A 17,847-nucleotide genomic window follows, 5' to 3' on the forward strand; every position below is an offset into this window, starting at 1 on the left:
AAAGGCACCACATGGGCCCCAGTGTGGCTGAAAATTTTTTTTCTGTACCACACATAGATGCTAGGAACTTCAAATTTCAAGCATCTATAAGCTGGTGCTCTACATAAGAGAACAGGCAAGTGTATTTGTAAGCCACAATTCTCCAGATGCACTGTGTCTATAATCCAAGAACAATGGGGTTATCAGACTGAAATATTCATACTGATGAGTTACCCTGTTTCTCAAAATTGGACAAACTCTCCCAGAATGAGCATTTCAAAGTCACTTCTATGTCTGAGAAGATCATCCTTGCCCCTTTGGATATAGTGACTAAGATAGCATAGCATAACTTTCTAGCACAGACAATCCCTAAGCAGTAACTCCAAAAGTACTGCATAATAAATATCAAAGCATGTCAGTGTACAGATACTTAACAACAGTCGTAACAAATGTACTATGCAATTTTCAGCAATTTTGAAGTATTCTCATCTATTGCTCTCGAGAGAGTTCATAAGATCTTTTGTGGTTATTCTAGACCATCCTCCTAAAGAGATTCAACAAACCTTAGACAACATTTCTTCTTCAAATTGTGTAAAATCTTTAATTTTGATAACCAGTCCAGGTGGCAATCATTCAGGTATCTCTTTTCTGGACAATCAACCCTATTTTGAAAAGCCATAGGGACATAAAAGGCCATATACTAGACATGGTGCCTGGAAAAAAGAGCTCTCGCACAGCATTGTACAGTGGTAGAATGATCTCCTATGTCTTGCCTTCTAATTGCAAACTATTAGACTGCTCCTTTACCTGTCTTGCTACTTGAGACCAAAAAAACCCAAACGGCTAAACCAGCAGAAAATGGAGAAACATAAAGGTACAGAAGAGCTAAGATGCTAGAAACAGATACCTCTCTATGACACCAGTCGCAAACAGAAAATGCAGCATCCAAGAAATAACTAACAGGAAACAAAAACCTCCTGTAATGCAGAAATGTAACGCTACTACAGAATAATAAATGAAACAAATGGCACAACCCTTTGTTTTAAAATGCTTTAAATCCACTTTTGCCCCAACCTAGCTGAAGACTCAGTATCTCCAGAACACTCTGGCATCATTGTTTGGCTTCACTACCACCCTGCCACACAGCCTCCACGCAGCCCATAAACAAGAAATACAGATGATGCTTCACTTAATTCACAGTAAACAAGTCCATAAGAATATGGACAACTCACTTACTTTGAAAATTCCCTTTTATGGCACAGATGTTTTAAGAGTGATCCTCAAAAGAAATCAGTTGTTACACGAACATCAGAAATAATGAAAATCTGTGTTCATGGACTTTTGTTCTGTATTTTTATGTTTTCTCCCTTCAATAACCCAGTTTGCCTTCAAATCCTTACAATTCCCATTCCCTGCAATTCCTTTGGTTTCCCTACTCCTCAGGATCCTCCATTATTTCCTATGTCCTTCTAAGACAGACCATACCCTGCAGCTGTTTGGAAGCAAAATACTGTCTAACTGCCCAACAACTACCTATGTCCACAGATCAATATGTCAAATGGAACAGTATCAGATCCCTTTAAGCTGTTTGCTTCAGAGAGCAGACTAATCTATCTGCTACTTAACCAGTGATTTACTAGAAGTCTTTTTAAAAACCTAAAAAGCCTCCCTCAAGTTTGAAGCTATTTACAGAGAAACAGGACTAAGTTAACAAGTATGACAGCTTTACTTAAGAACACCAATTTCACTTTTATGTGGAAAGGCAGCCTGAGGAGGTCAAATACCACAGTTTTTCACTCTTTTCCTACTTTCTGCTGTGTTCATATTTTATATTATTGACTGAATTCTTGTTTGGATCATTCTCTCTTAAAAACACTACAGAAAATTTATACACTAGTACAGTCATCATATCAGAAACACTGGTTTGGTAAAGACTAACAAAAAAGGATAAAAATACATCAGTGAATACATTCTTGTATTTTTTACATACCTTCCAAGCTTGGAAACCTCTCCTCCTCCCATTGCTGAACACATCTCTCAATTATTTTATCTGGCATTTTCTGAGAGTGTACCAAGCATGACAGCAAAGACAAGACCCAACATGCCCTATACCTCTAGGACTGAAAAATAATAAAAATTAAAGTGCATACTTTTGTCTGTCAGATGAAAAACAGACTGTTTTTCATAAACCAGCAAGTAAGTTAGGAAGAAGGGCTGAGAGGCAGAAATGTAGCTCTGCTTTAAATACAAAGAGCTATTGATGCTTTACCCAGAAACATTCATACATTAAATACCCATCACAAAAGGTACTGTTGGGTGTGTGGGGAAGAAGCATATGAAAAAATCAGAGTTAAAAAAAAAAAGCAGTCTCACAGGACTGAGGTGACATTTGTATGCTGAAGCAAATTGAGTTCTCACCATCACTTCTGACCATGTGCAACTAAACCAGTCCCAAATTGCTGTTCCTTCTCTATTTACAATGCCTGAAGCAGGCATCCCCAGGCTAAAAGTAACACACTCACTACAGAGTCATAGAGAGTTATTCAGGCTGCAAGAGACTGCTGGATATCCCATAATTCAATCCCCTGCTCAGACCAGGCCAGTTTAGAGCAGTGCCTTGCCTGGCTAAGTTCTGAATCTCTCCAAAGTTGTAAGGTCCATAATGTCCACAGTTCTCTGCTTCAGAGTGAAGAAAGGTTCTTCCTAATAACATCACATGTTCAGGTGTTTCACTATTCAAATGTTTCAGCTTGAGCCCTCTTCCCAGTCTCTTGCCCTACCAGCAAGCAAAAGTCTGCTCTATCTTTTCTTCATTTGCCGTAAGAGGAGGATAGACGCCATTGGGATCTCTCAGTCAGGATCTCCCCTGGGCCATCTCTTCAACCAGGCTGTCCAATCTACCTCTCTCCTCAACGGTGCCATGATGCAGCCATTCCATAAGCTTGCTGCCCTCGAGCGAGCTCACTCCACTAGGTCAGTACCCGCCTTTTCCGCAGAGCTCCTACCCACCCCTTCCACCCGCTCGTGGCACAGAGCTGTTCTGTCCCCGTGCAAGACTCGGCCTTTGCTGAATGCCACAGGGTTGCCAACTCTCCAGGCTGTCAAAGTCCCTCTGAATAGCACATGGGCGCTCCAACATACTGACTGGTCCTCACCATATAATGTAATCTGTGAGAGAGCTGAGGATCACTATCCCACCGGAGAGATATGTTGTTCCATAAAAGGGTTTTTTCCAGGTTTGAAAGGTGACACAATCCTAGTCACTATTTATAATTTTTACCATATTTACCACTTTCATAGCTCTTCCCCTTCACATTCAGAATGCCTTATCAAATAAAAAGCTGCCAAAATGCAACAAACTCTTTAAGTTATTTTTCCTCAGTGTCCAAATTCTTCATTAGTAATATTTTTTTTTGTATCTCATTGCATAAAAGCAGAATCAATACCCTAAGGGCACAAGACATTGACAGTGTCTTAAAAATTAAATTAAGTTTTGATAAATAAAATAGTATTTTTCTATCTCATCCACTTTTTCAGTCCAACTCCACAGGCGCCTATGAAGAACAACATCAAATACATCTTGAGTCTCACTTTCTTGAAATATGTCCCTGCCATATGTACTCCAGTTCATTGATCTTTACAAGGATAATCACATATTTCTTAAGTTTGAAGACACTTGTCACACTGGTGGCTAAAAGCCTTCACTCCCAAGCCTCCAAAAATCAAAAACGCATTTCTGAAACAACTCAGAAGTCTAACCTGTACCCAACCTCCAAAATAATCTGCAAAAGCAATTTTCAGATAATATCATAAACACTTTATGTAAACTTGCTCAAAAACACACACAAACCACAATGATCACAGACTTACAGGGTTTCTGTGCCAAAAGGCTCAATATCCTACTACTAAATCTGCATGATAATTCTTTCCAAAAACTACTGCTTACTCTGCTTGGCTTTGGGCCATTTCAACTTATAAAAAGGAAAAAAGTGATGCCATGGAAAAGATCTATACAGAAAGCCTGCACACACCAAAAAAACACAGATAAACACATTTTTAATGGAAATACAAAAAATCACTTCAAAATGTCGACTTGTAGGCAGGGAGGGAAAAAAATCCATCACAATTCAAATCCCTCAAACATCTGCACAGGCTCTTAATGAAAGTGGAAGTATCCATGTGCCTAAAAAACAAAACTTCACAGAGCAAGAACCCAAGCAGAGAGTAAACATAAATCTCTAATATTTTCACTCTGGAACCAAGCAGCAAAAGATAAAGAGGTGATAACTTTCAGCTGTGCTGTAAAAACAGGCAGAAAATGTTTTCAAACTGTATGTTGCTGTTCCGTGGTGCAGGTTCAATCATACGGCACAGGAGCTGTTCCAAGTATTCTCTGACAGACTGAACTGTTCCATATACACAGCTAATGTTTCTAGCCATACTTTGTGGTTTAATAGCCATTGCTCAGACTCTTACACAACTAGAAGTCATGCAAACAAATAAACTATTTAAGGGTAGTCTTCCTAACAGGGAATTTTCCAGGCACGCAGATTACAAAGTATTTTAATAAGATTCACAGAATTCATACTTTACTCCTCCACAGGCTGGCAGAGAATTTATAACGTAACAATCTTCCTCATACCCTCCTTCCAGAAAAATGTGCACAAGCACAAATCACATTTTTTGGAAGCAGAGATCGGTAGTATTACAGGAAGAAGTGCAATTCCACCATTCATAAAGGGTATCAGAAACAATCGTAAACACCTCTAACAGTTTAAGCAATGTTCTTAATTGATATTGGCTGCACACCCTTGTGCTACAGTTGTGTTCCTTACACAGAAGAACAGAAATTCAGTTAAAGACTTATGTAAGTTTTTCAGGGGTTTATTCTGCTGGAATTTTGTGGGTTTTTGGTTATTTGGTGGTTTTTAGGCTTGGTTTGGTTTTTGTAATTTAAATGCTAGGCTACGTTTCCTTTAATATTTTAATTTCCAATTTGGGATTGTCCTAGAAGCTGGTGACCAAGTCCAAATGCTTAGAGATGTGAGCTTTGAAATACTACACTGTTGCATTGAAGGCTGGTTATTATGACAGCCCATGTTCAAGAAAACCACACCAGCTGCCAGACAATGCAGCAAGCAACACAGATTATTTGTGTGGATGCAGAACCCCAGTCATTACAAAAGACATTAGAGAAACATCTTGACACACCTTCCCACCAAGAGACTGATAACAGATGTTACTTTTTCATGCATCATGGTGGCAAAGGGCTTGCATGACACATGATGTAGAGACCCAACCTAAACACAGTGCCAGGGATAATGGGAACAGCAACTCAGGAGCGTAGAGCTGCGATGCCAGGCTCTTCACTGAGAAAATCTAAGGAAAATTGTTTTAAGAATGAACATTTGGAGCATGTGTGTGCATTTCAGAAGCTCAGAAAACACTCTATATCATACTTGCTTAAAATAGTTGTGAAAATACCTATGACTTACTGTTTAAAAACTTCCTGCATCTTTCCTTAAGTGAAGTACTCATTCTTTGCCCGACATTACACATCAAGCAACTTCCTGAAGGAAGCTTTATTTTAAGTCATCAAAGCACAAGAACAACAGTTTTTTTCCCATCAAGAATGGACTGTCTTTTCTTTATGCAAGGAATTTCACCAAGCATTTACTGTACTTCACATACACAAACAATAAAAAAATGGTTTAGAACAAGCATAGAAGAATGCAACCAGAAGGTGTTAAAAAAAAGGCATTAAAAAAGCCATAACATAAAATAAACAAAACCAAGTAAAACAAAGGTGGGGGAAAACAGTACTATCGTATTAAAATATTCATGTAAAGGGAGCTCCCGGTGTGCCACGGTTTAACCCTGACTAAGCACCAGCAGCAGCGCTCCATCACTCTCCCCCTTTGCCACTGGGATGTGAGCGAGAATCAGGAAAGGTAAAACTCGTGGACTGAGATAAGAACAGCTCAGTAATTGAAATAAAGTAAAACCAAAACAGCAATAATGATGTAGTATTATAATTATAATGAAAAGGGAGATGAGGGGGTGGGGGGAAAGGGGTGACCCAGGAATAAAACCCAAAAGAAACAAGTGATGCACAATACCATCACTCACCACATGCTGACTGATGCCCAGAGTGCCTGCAAGGAAGAAAATTAACTCTATTCCACCCAAAACCAGAACACTGCAAAATTTGTAACACTCTCTCGTATTCTGGTACCCTACCTTCCTGTTAACCCATCCACATCTTGCATCACACTAACACTGACAACCCTTACATTTAGATGACATCTCCATTTGAACTTCTAATATGAAGCAGATGCCATATAAGACCATTTAAAATACCTAAGGTGCAAGACCTAACAGAAAAGTTGCAAAGCTATTGGTTGAAAAAGGTTTAAAACCTATCTTTTTCATGGAAAAAAAGAAGAAAGAAAAAAAAATTGGTCAAATATTTTGTCTGCATGTGGATTTCATTTTGCCAAGATAATTTGTGGGTGAGAAAAAGGCTGTATAAGCAACAAAATTAAATATAAAAAGGCAGAGAAAAAACACCTGAACCCCACCATTATTTTTTAATTGAACTCAGCTTTTCCAAGAATTTACAATGTTCTCAATCATGCCTATTAATATTCTTTAAAGCAGTTTCCCATTTTAACCTTTCTGTGACAAGGCAAACATATTTCTCAAACTCATTATCATGATGGCTTAGACCAAAAGGATAATTCTGATTATTTCATAAGCAGATGTTGCAAAGTAGAGCATGCATTTCCAAATTAAAGACATATCTATGGTCTTCTTGCGATTATAAACTGAAATTTGTACTTTAGAGAATATTCTGAATTTTTTATTTCTGTGCTTTTGTATATTTTACATCTAATATATGGCAGATTAGGAAAGGATCAAGTTGTTCATACTTCGTGAATTACAATTAAAAGAACTGTATATTAATTTTATATATTTTATTTAAAATAGACTTATTTCAGTCTCACACTATCCTTAAATACTTATGGTGGGGGTAGGGGGTGGCAGTATATCAACACTTCCTAGCATCCACTTGAGCTGCCTTGATGCTGGCACCTAAAGGCACACCTCCAAAGAACAATTTCAGGCCATAAAATTATAATTTCCACTTCCTATAAACACTACGAAGTAAAAGTGAAATAAAAATATAGAAGTGATGCTCACAGAGCATGGCTAAAAATGAATGCGCATTATCTGAAAATAATTGTTAAGGAAGTACATTTGCATTTATTTCCCAAATTAATCCTATAAATATGCAACTCATATATCTTATAACCAACTTCTTGAAACAAACATTTATCATATGTCTGTTAACATTAATTCTGCAATTACTACAGTCTATTCAAAGTACAACTAATTTATGTAAAAAACAAAGCCTACTATCTTCCTTTATAATTCAAAAGTAGCAGAACTAACATACCAACATTATAATGAATAATTCTGATATGCTAAAGGTAATTGCAATCTTGTGTCCAAAACAGATCATGTTCAAACATGCAAAGTAATAGATTTACAATATTGTGGTAATTCTAACCAAGAAGTACCATCAAGCCATTTCTTTACATCACCCTTTGACCAAATTAAGATGGAGATGCTCCAATGATAGTTTCTGGTTTCGGTAGGGCTTTTTTTGTTTGTTTATTTTCTCTTTAATCTATCAAAATCAATTGTTGCTCTTGAAAAGTCTCCACATATTGAACACACTTCACTTGTTCCTACCAAGAAGCTATCTTTCCATCTCACTTTATTTTATATGGTTATAAAGCCGTGAAGGCATCACCATGTCATAAATAAAAAAACTAGCATCTATCTCCAAGTATGCCAGAATTAAATATGACTCTCACTGTAAAGCCACATTAACTGCTCTCCAGTTCAAGAATAAAACCACAAATACCACACAGAGATGGTATAACTATGCACAACTACTAAAAGCACAGAAGTTTATGTGTCAATATGAACACACAATTCTATTACAGCTGCTCAGCATATACAGCATTAAGCTGTATATTAATTCAGATTTCTACTCCACTTAACTGATTCATACAATCTTTACAAGAAGTCCAACTTCCCACGTTCTACAATCAACTATGTTTGAAAACTGGCACTAATCCTTTTGGCAGAAGTTTCAGCTTCTCCAAACTGAAAGACTTAGCAAATGCGTAGCTATCTGCCAAAATAAGCACCTTCCATTACCCCTCTTAATATAGGACTTAACCTCGTGTGCACCTTAAAAAACAACTAAACTAACTAAAGACTTAGCAACAGAAGGAGAAAAAGCAATATTAAGTAAACTTATCAAAGTTCATCAGGTGACATCCAAAGAGCTGATATAAGTAAAAAAGATGTTTAAGAGCAAAGCTGGTTTTGCCAGTTATGGACATAACACTTCATCTTAAATAGAGCAAAAAACTTTCAAAAGCCATCTTTCCTTTCCAGATGTTGCAAAACCTGAGAACATCAATACAGACCTTAAAAACAAATAAACAAAAAAACCCAAACCAAAACAAAATACAAAAACACTAAAAATTTCCACTACAGACAACCTTTTCCTAGCTGACAAGTCCTCCTCTAGGTGAATTACTCTTTTTCACCAAGGAGATGTAGGTATCCCAGGAGAGGCAAAAAAACTTTATGGACAGTGAAATGCCTTTTAAGATCAGGATCAATTTTCTGAATGAAGCAAAGAATCAGCAGCATTTCTAGTCCAATATCCTTTCACATTTGACAGTTACGAATGGAGACTTTCTATTCTATTGACACATACTGGAAAAAAACACAAAAGAAACAACAGCAGAAGAGACCCAACCATCATTTTTCTGCTGGGAGAAAAGACATAGAAAACATTCTCTTAACCTTGCATGTAAACTATAGCAATTTCATTACCCCTCGATGTTTTAAGATTAGATCACAATACAGGTTTTTATTGAAAGTTAATATACTATGATCAAGAGTACGACTAAGAGGATGCTCAGCAAAACAATCCAAGTTTGGCCCTGATGCCTGAGTTTAGTGCATAATTCTTTCCCCTGGTGACAAATATTTGACTGAAAAAGGTAGACCTTCATGAAAAGACTTTCCCTTTGGAGAAAAGGAAGCAAACAAACAAACAAACACTTCTCATGCCCAATCTAGAAATCTCCTGGATTTGTCTGAAAATTATGACACTATTTCAAAATTAGAAGAATATTCACATATCATACTATTTGAAAATGCTTCATGTATTTTTGAATGATGACTGGCCACAAACATTCACCTGCTACTGTGACCTAAGTATACTGTAAAACTTAACCTTTCAATCTGGGTGCCTGCAAGAGCTCTTTTGAGCAAAATTGTTCTGGCTATTGCAATTACCATTAAACGCAGGACTTTTAAGGGCTTTTAAACTAGTGCTAGTGAATACCAAAACTTCAGCACAAACTCAAAAAAGGCTCTTTCTGAAGGATAAAAAGTCCACCATTCCCTAATCTAACACTAAGGTCTTTGTACACTAGGCCTGTGAAGAATTCATTAAATGATAAAAATTATAGTTCTTTCTTCACCATGACTTTCCAAATAATGGAAAATACAAAAGCTTTTATCTCCCAACAGTAGCATACTAGGTCAATTTGTTTATAGGATTGCTAAGAGCTTAAGAAGATTAGGAGAGGTTTTGAGATCAGGCTTTAAGATAAGGTTATCATCTACACCAGGAATGTCCACGCAATTTTAAAACAAAAATTTGAAATAGATCTTCATCGGGTAAAACCTCCTTTTCCAAATAACCTATACTGGAAAAATTTTTTTCTTCAATATATTTTATTTGGAAGGCCTGGGAGAGACTAATCTGCCCCGTGCACTGTGTGGTCTCAGGACACCGAAAAAGCTGCTTTTGAACTATATAACACAATGCAAAGGTAAAAATTCAAGTTCTCCCTCAACTGTCTGCATTGTAATCCTTTACTATGTTGTCAATCACGAATTTCAAGAGGAGCTTGTCTATAAAACCTACTTCATTTCAGAGCAAGATTTCTATCAGTATAAACACCCATACCATAGACTCTGGTACATCACCCAACTAAGTGCCCAAGACATAAGCACCACTAAAAATACATTCTAAGAAAAGACTTAATTAGACACCCTGTTTCTTCACCCTCCAGGCCCAAAGAACGATGTCTTGTTTTCTGACCTTCTCCCATACCACTTCCTAATTAGTAACTTCATATATGCATAAACAACTTCATTCTGGTTGCCATTCACAAAGAACAGCTTAGGAAAACATCTAAGGCCCTGATCCCAAAACCACACAGACACGCGTTTAAATATAAGCATGTGGGAAACTCCAGCACAGCCTTGGAAGCGGCTCTTGTGTTTGACTATAAACAAGCACACCAACCCATATGTTGGGACCATAGTCCTGAAAACATCGAAGCTTCAGGATGAATGAACCACATGTGCAAAACCAGCTCCTCAGAGAGACCCTCCTGTGGGGCGCTTTCTAAGAGGAAATCCAAGAACACGTCTATAGGACTGACGATGAGAGGCCCGAAGACACTCAAGAAGGGTCTCACAGGGCAAGAACCTGACTTGCAAATAGCATTTTGGAGCTCCACGCAGGAACTTGATATGACCGGTCACTGTGCTCCGTGAATTCCCGCAGTTACCGGCAGCCTGCTGCGAGGGGCGGAGCCTGGCTCCGGGCACGGACACGGACACGGACACATCGCCCCCTCTCTCTCTCTCACACATACACACAAAAATCCTTCCAGGAGCGGGGCACAGCCGGCAGGCTGCAGCAGGCCGGCGGCCGCTGCGCAGAGGAGGGAGGGCGGCAGAGCCGGCGAGGCCCCAGCGCTGGCCAGGGCACATCAAAGTGTGATGAGGCGCAGAAGAGAGGGCGAGCGCGCACGATGCCCCGCACGGCGCAACCCCTGCGGCTGCGCTGGCGGGCAGGGGCGCGGGGCTGGGGAGCGCTGGCGGCAGCAGCGCGCAGCCGGAGGCGCCCGCCCGAGCGCCAGCACTGCGGGCCGCCCGCGCTTCGCACCGCCGCATCCCGACCGACCGTCGGGGAAAGAGCCATCGCCGCGCCGGCCACCGGCGCAAAGGCGGCGCCGAGCACTTCGCTGCCGGCCAGGCGACACATGGCCTGCCGCCAGTCGCAGCCGCGATTCGCCACGCCGTGCTCAGAACAGCGGGAGTTTGCCCTCCATCCCATCCCGTCCCGTCCCGCCCCGCCTGTGGCCCCCACCCGGGGACGGACCCCGGGCGCTGCGGAGGGCAAGTCCGCGGCCCTGCGGGCCGGCTGCGCTGCCAGCCGGGGGTGGGACGCCCGGACCCAGTCCCCGTCCCCCGGGGCCCCTCTCCCGCTCACCTGGTGGCGGGGCTCTGGCGCCCGGGACGCCGCGGGGTGCGCCGTGCCCGGCGGGGCTGCCCCGGCCCTGGCTTCGCGCTCCCGCCTCCGGCAAGCTCGGCCCGTGGAGGGGCGGCGGCGGGCAGAGGGCGGCGGGCGGCGGTAAGCGACCGGAACCGCCGCTCATGGCGAGTCCCGGGAAGCCGGAGCGGGAGCGGACACGGGCGCGGGTCCGGGGGAGTGCCGGGAGAAGGGAAGCAGCCGAGGGGGAGGTGGAGGCGGCGACGGCGGCCCCAGCAGCGGGGGAGGAGGCAACGGAGGAGGCGGGGGGCGGCGGAGGGGAGGAGGAGAAGGCAGGCAGGAAGGGGGCGGCGGAAGAAGCCACCCATCTGCCGCGCCGGCCCGCCTCGCCGGCCTGACGGAGGTGCCGCTCGCCGCCGCTCTCCTCGCCGCGCGGAGCGGCGCCGCGGTCTCGCCGGCGGGCAGGGGCAAGGAACCCGGCGTCGGGCTGCGCCCCGGGGGCTGCCGAGCGGGCGGCCACTGGCATCGCTTCCCGCTCTGGCCGGCCGGCGGCAGCCGCCGCCCCGGGAGCAGCCCCACCGCGGGCACGGCGGAGCGGTCAGCGCCAGCGGGGACGCGTGGGTGGCTTGGCCGGCGTGGAGAGAGTCCGGCCGGGGCACAGCTCACCGCCGGGCGGGGGGAGACGGTGCCCAGCCGTGCCGGCCGCTCCAGCGGAGAAGCTGCTTACTGCTGCCGCTGAGGAGGAGGAGGAAGTCTCCCCGCCTGCTTCCTCCCTCCCTGCCTCCCTCCTTCCCTCCCTGCCTCCAGCCCCAGCGGCCCGCCGGCAGCCCGGCGCCTCCCCAAGGCCTCTCGCCGCTCGCAGCAGCGCTGCCGCAGGGCGTGACGACCCGCGGGGCGCGCACAGGCGCGGCCGCCCCGCACTGCGGCGGTGCCTCCTCGGGACAGAGGGAGCGGGGTCCGTTCCGGGGCCCCCGGCGGGCCGCGGCCCTCCCCGAGCAACCCCTGCGCCCAGAGCCCGGAACCATCCTCGCCCTGTCCCGCGTTCCGTCTCCGCGGGCACGGGCACCGCCGCGGGCCGTTCGCCCTCGCTGTCCGGTTCCGCGCCCACCGAGGCGGCACGGCGCTGCGGGGACGGGGGCGACAGCCGGCGGGCAGGGGGCAAAGGTCGCGATCGACGGGCGAGCCGGCCCCCACAGGCACATGTAGGGAGCGGGGACCGCCCCATCCAGGCGTCAGCGGGGGGCGGTGGGTACTGGTCCCTCACAGGGACACACCGCGCCTGCCGGTGTATGCAGCAAAGTCAAGGATGTCGGTGAAGGGATAGGTTAAGGACGGGGATGTCCTTAAGATGTCACGGTGACGCCGGTTTATTCCTTCGTTGTCAAATGAACAACATTCTAGAAAATGCGTTTACATGAGAAGACACCAGGAACGCAACTAAGAGTTTCTCTGGAAGTGAGGGAAATGCCTGTGTGCATGCGTCCGTGTGTCCCTGCGATGCGGAGATACAGCTGCATGTACAGTGAGCCCAGCGGGTTTGGTTCTCCGGAAGAGTAGAACAGTGGGGAAAAAAACACATGCATTAACCAAGAAAATTCACAGCGAAGTTTACTACTTAGAGGGGTGTACTTGCTGTCCTCAGCTGTACAGCAGTAATTCTCTGAGATCTAAATGGGCCGACAGAGAATTAATTTCATTTTGCATATCACAGCAGTGCTGCCTTCTGTGCAGTGCTGTGACCTGGAAATGTTTCTGCAAATCCTGCGTTTGCCAGCATTGCCCCACTGTGCCAGTCTTTTCCCTCACTCCATGTCATTTGGTCGAGGTTTTCATCCAGTGTGGGAGCAGGTGACCGTGACTCCCCAGAGGATTAACAACTCTGGGGTTTGTAGCAGACTATTGATATGATTCTTGTGTCCCAACAATTTTTTTAAGGTCATTCAAAACCTTTCTTGATTTTTTTGCTTAAGCGTCATGGAGTGTTCGTTCTCCAGCCCTGAAACAGGAAACAACTTGAACAGCTCCTATCTCCTGATTCTATGGAACATGAGGGTCTGAAGTATCTTCCACTTCACCTTTCCAAGGTGTCTGCACCTCTTTCAGATTGCTGCTCTCTGGCATACACATGCAGCCTGCATGAAGCTCCTGGCAGTAGACAGCTGGCAGAAAGTGATGAACAGAGCCACTATTGCTTTTATGATGATTCATTTTTCACTCACTTCCTGGGGGGAAGTTGCTTTAAAACTACTCCCATGCTGAAGGTAATACCTAAAAGTGCACTGTGGCACAGACTTCCTTTTTTGTGAGTCCTCCAAAACCAGGAAATTTAAATACTAATTTTACACTACAGGAAAGGTGTGAAAATAGCACAGGTCCTTCAGCTAAGACAATCTTTTTAATCTTCCTGTATGTAGACTGTTTTCCAGAAATAAGCAAAGATACTTCTGCAGTATGAAGCTACTTTAACTATCAGTCTAGCACACACTCCAGGCTACAGGCTGTCTGGAAGTTCAGGAAGGCTGTTTTCTCTGCAATTTGGGGCAGGAGTCTTGCAGCCATAACCTGACAGTGGTGGTGCACTGCACTTCATTTTCTTCTGGAGCTTTGGTGTTCCATTTTCCTGTTGGTTCTAAATTTAAATAAAGCCTTTTCAAGATAACGCCATTGCAAAAGCTAGATCCAGATTTTTTTTCTGGAGTGTCATTTTACTCAAGTAGGATAAGAGATACTACCTTTAGTCTAATACCCTATTAGGGTAAGTAACACATTTGGAAAACAGGCAAACTTTTAGCAATGTACAAATAGCCTTCTTCAGATCTACTTAAGGTCTTCAGGTACTTAAAGACAAGGTTTTATCTAAGGTTTCAAACAACTGTTAACTCATTTTTCTAAACAGAAACATACTGATGGATATCCAGAGTTACACTCCTTGGTAATTTATATCAAACGGATCCAGGGAAAAGTTATAAAAAGCTTTTTTTTCCCCCTTTGTTGTGATTTTTGTTTTAAAGTTTACAAATTTGAAATGCTGCAATGATCGGAGAGCCACCGCACTCAGTATTTTGTCTTCTTCTTGCTTCAGGTGGATTCAGATTTCACTGGTTTGAGTTAGATCATTACAAGAAATCTGACACTGATGCAAGCTCTTTGCAGAACAGGAGTGATTTTCTCCCAACCTCATAACCAATTCTGCCTAAAAAACAATACAAAATTGGAGCCTAGGTTTCCATACCTCTCCCAATGATCTGGAAGAATCAGTTACATGTATGATTTTCAGGGTTTTTACTGTGATACAATGTTGAAAACTCCGAGATTAGATGTATTGTTTCACTAAAAATTGACAAACATCTACTGTGCCCAGAGCATCTCTTAGACACTGGTAGCAGCTGGAGTGGTATAAGCCAGACTTTGCAGTGGGATGATTTCTATCATGAATCCTTCATTATCTCTGTTTTGTTTCTATTGGTGCTGCTGAAGTGCCTGATTGTTAGACAGACATATAGAAAAAAATTTACTGCAAGTAAGTCTGGCAAGATTGAAAAAACTGATTATGGACCTTGAAAATTGATGATAACTGACCTGTGGGATGCCTCAAAGACACTGGGGACTATTCACCTAAATAGGTGAAACAACCTGTAACTCAGGTGGAGTGCCTGTGTAGCAACACCCACAGCATGGGTAACAGACAGCAACATCTGGAAGCCACTGTGCAGCTGGAACACTGTGGTCAATCACTATCACTGAAACGTGGCGGGACAAATTGCATGGCTGCAGCACTGCATCAGCGGCTATAAACTGTTCAGAAGGGACAGGCAAGGAAGGAGGAGCAGGCAGCAGTGGGGAGGATGTTGCCCTCTGTGTAAAAAATGGATGAACTACACAGAGCTGTCATAGAAAACCAGCAATGAACAGAAAAAATGGGTAAAAATTTGTGGGTAAAAATTGGGGTCCAGTCAACAAGGGAAACCTCATGGCTGATGTTTACTACAGGCCATCAGATCTAGGGGAGGATGTTAATGAAGTGGTTTTACTTCAGCTACAGGAAATTTCACACTCCAGGCTCTGATCCTGATGGGGGGGCTTCAACCACTCTGAATTTGCTGGGAAAACAGCACAGCAAGCTGTAAGCAGGCCAGGAGACTCCTGGAGTGCCTTGAGGTCTTAATCCAGATGATAGAAAGCCCAACCAGAGGAGAAACTCTTATTATGAGAATAAGAAGGACTTCTGCAGGTATGTGCTCAGAAAAGGAGACCAAAGAAAATGTAAGCCCCCAATAAATAAGACAGGATAAGTGGTCTGATACAGAAAAGACTGAGGCACTTAACATTTTTTTGCCTCAGTTTTCAGTGGTTAACTCTCTTCCCACATCTCTCAAGCCCCTTGTACCTAATCTAAATTAACCCTTCTTTGATTTAGAGTAACTCTTCTCCAATAGGTTTTGATTTGTACAGAAAAAAATTGCAGTTCAAATGAGTATGAGAGATACAGTGTGGCAGGCACAGTGCAAGCAAAAGGATAGGTGGTTTCATAGTGCATTTTACTTTATCACTGGCAGGATGTTTCTCATCCTTTCAGTTGATGCTCTGGGTTAAGCCTGATAGTCAGGCTCTATGTAGAGTACAAGAGTTTTGCCCTGTGGTCGCACAGGTTTCTCACAAGAAGCCCGGGTAAAAAAACTTCAGTCATTCTGAATTTCTTATACTCTAGTCTTCAGTTATATTAAAATGCACATCAAAGAGGGATGTTGTGAAGCTCTTCCATGTTACAATGGAGAGTATAGTGTTGTTTGTAGTAGATATTGCAGCTTTATCCCACACTGTAAAACACCATGCATGCATCCCTCTGTTTCTGAACAAGTAGTAGCAGAAATATGGGCCAGCTTTTTCAAATGACTATTACACATGGTGGCTAATATGTAAACCCCATATGATGTTGCATGATCAGTCATAGCTACTGAGTAATGGTTGCAGAGTATAGCCAGACTGAGCGGAACATCAAACTGAAGAATAGTAGACCTGCTATTGCAGTGTTGAAGTGCAGATGTAAAAGCTAACCTTTAGGCAGTTAGACTCCTGGACTTGTTCACTCACCTCCTGCTCAGATTTTGGCTAGCATGTATTGAAGGGACAGTCATGGGTGGTCTCATGGGGAAAGTGGGAAAAGGTGCACCACACCATTTGGCCCACAGTTTACCTCATGCAAATACATCCCTGGCTGTCAATCTGTTGCAAACAGCTGCTCCTTTATCCCATAGCAATCTAGTTGATACTTCACATTACAAGTTACCTTCTAATGCTATCAGTCCTGTGGATTGATGAAAGAATTAGATAATTGAATTGATATGATTTTGCATTGATAGAAGAACTGCTATAATGAATATTATCATTAATTGATAAAAGGAGTAGAGGAGTGGGGAATTGTTATCAAGTCTCATTCTCCCTGTGTAGCTGCCAGTAAAAGAAATGTCATGGCACATGGCAACTGACAGTAGATTACAGAGCCTTGAACAGTGTCCCTGAACCACCCACTGCAGCTGTTCCCAAGAAAAGTGATATAGTTAATATTCTTAATGAATAAGATGTGTGTCCTGAACAACATCAGCAGTATACTTTAAATACCTTGTTGTGGTATCCAGGAAATCAGGAGAGGATTCAACACCTATCACTTAAAAAACTGTGGTTTTAACTGTGGTTAAAGTGACTGAGTCACTTTGTTGGACTTTCAAGGGAAAGGAATAAGGGAGACCGTGGATACTGTGAGAATGAAACTAGTCATTACAGAGGGTTAGATACAATCCAAGACTTAGTCTTCTTTCTCCTCCACTAGGAACTGATAAATGAACAAGTGAAAGCTGTCATTCAACCTACATACCACAGAAAGTAACTATCTAGAAAGTATATTAAGCATTCCCTGGAACTTTATGAATACACAGATGATGAGGTGCTGTAACTGGAGACAATGTTGACAACATCTAAAAAGGTAGGATGCTTCATGTATCAGGCAGTGGTAACCCTTGCGTTGAGAAATCTTGTGTTCTATCATGTAAACCCTCAGAAACTGGTAAACTCAGCAGTAACTTCGATCATGAGGTGCAAATATCAAAAATCTCACATCAATGCCAGCAGAATTCTGGACTTCAAGTTGGCCTGTACTCTTAGGACCAATATGGAACACAGCATACTCTCAAATTGAAGAACTAGGAACCTTAAAAACCAGATATGGAAAGGCTGTTATGTAACAAAAACAAGTGACTGTTGCAATCAACCATGATACCTGCTGGAATTTTTCTAATCGCAGGAGAAATTCAACGAACTGCTGGATATCATTGGTGTGATATTTTTATGGGATTCACACCATCTGCGTCCGGCATATTGCATTTTATATTCCATCCTATGATCATCGTATTATTGTGTTCTATTTTATTAGCTTTTTTTATTCTTATGCTGATCTGTTTGCATATTGCTTTTCTCTACATGTTGAA

At 43.1% G+C, this 17,847-nt stretch overlaps 1 protein-coding gene across 2 annotated transcripts in view; it reads right to left on the bottom strand.

Annotated features, from left to right (window-relative positions):
• Positions 1-11,891, bottom strand: part of RNF38 (ring finger protein 38) — a 111,338-nt gene extending 99,447 nt beyond the window's left edge. Inside the window, exon 1 of one of the 2 annotated variants that reach the window (XM_069001263.1) lies at positions 11,366-11,891. In XM_069001263.1, coding sequence (XP_068857364.1) covers positions 11,366-11,891 — 526 coding nt within the window. The remainder of the gene's footprint in view (positions 1-11,365) is intronic. The other variant, XM_069001264.1, reaches the window with a different exon arrangement.
• Between the last annotated feature and the right edge of the window lie 5,956 nt (positions 11,892-17,847).

Source organism: Aphelocoma coerulescens, assembly GCF_041296385.1.
Source record: "Aphelocoma coerulescens isolate FSJ_1873_10779 chromosome Z unlocalized genomic scaffold, UR_Acoe_1.0 ChrZ, whole genome shotgun sequence".
NCBI classification, from domain to species: Eukaryota; Metazoa; Chordata; class Aves; order Passeriformes; family Corvidae; genus Aphelocoma; species Aphelocoma coerulescens.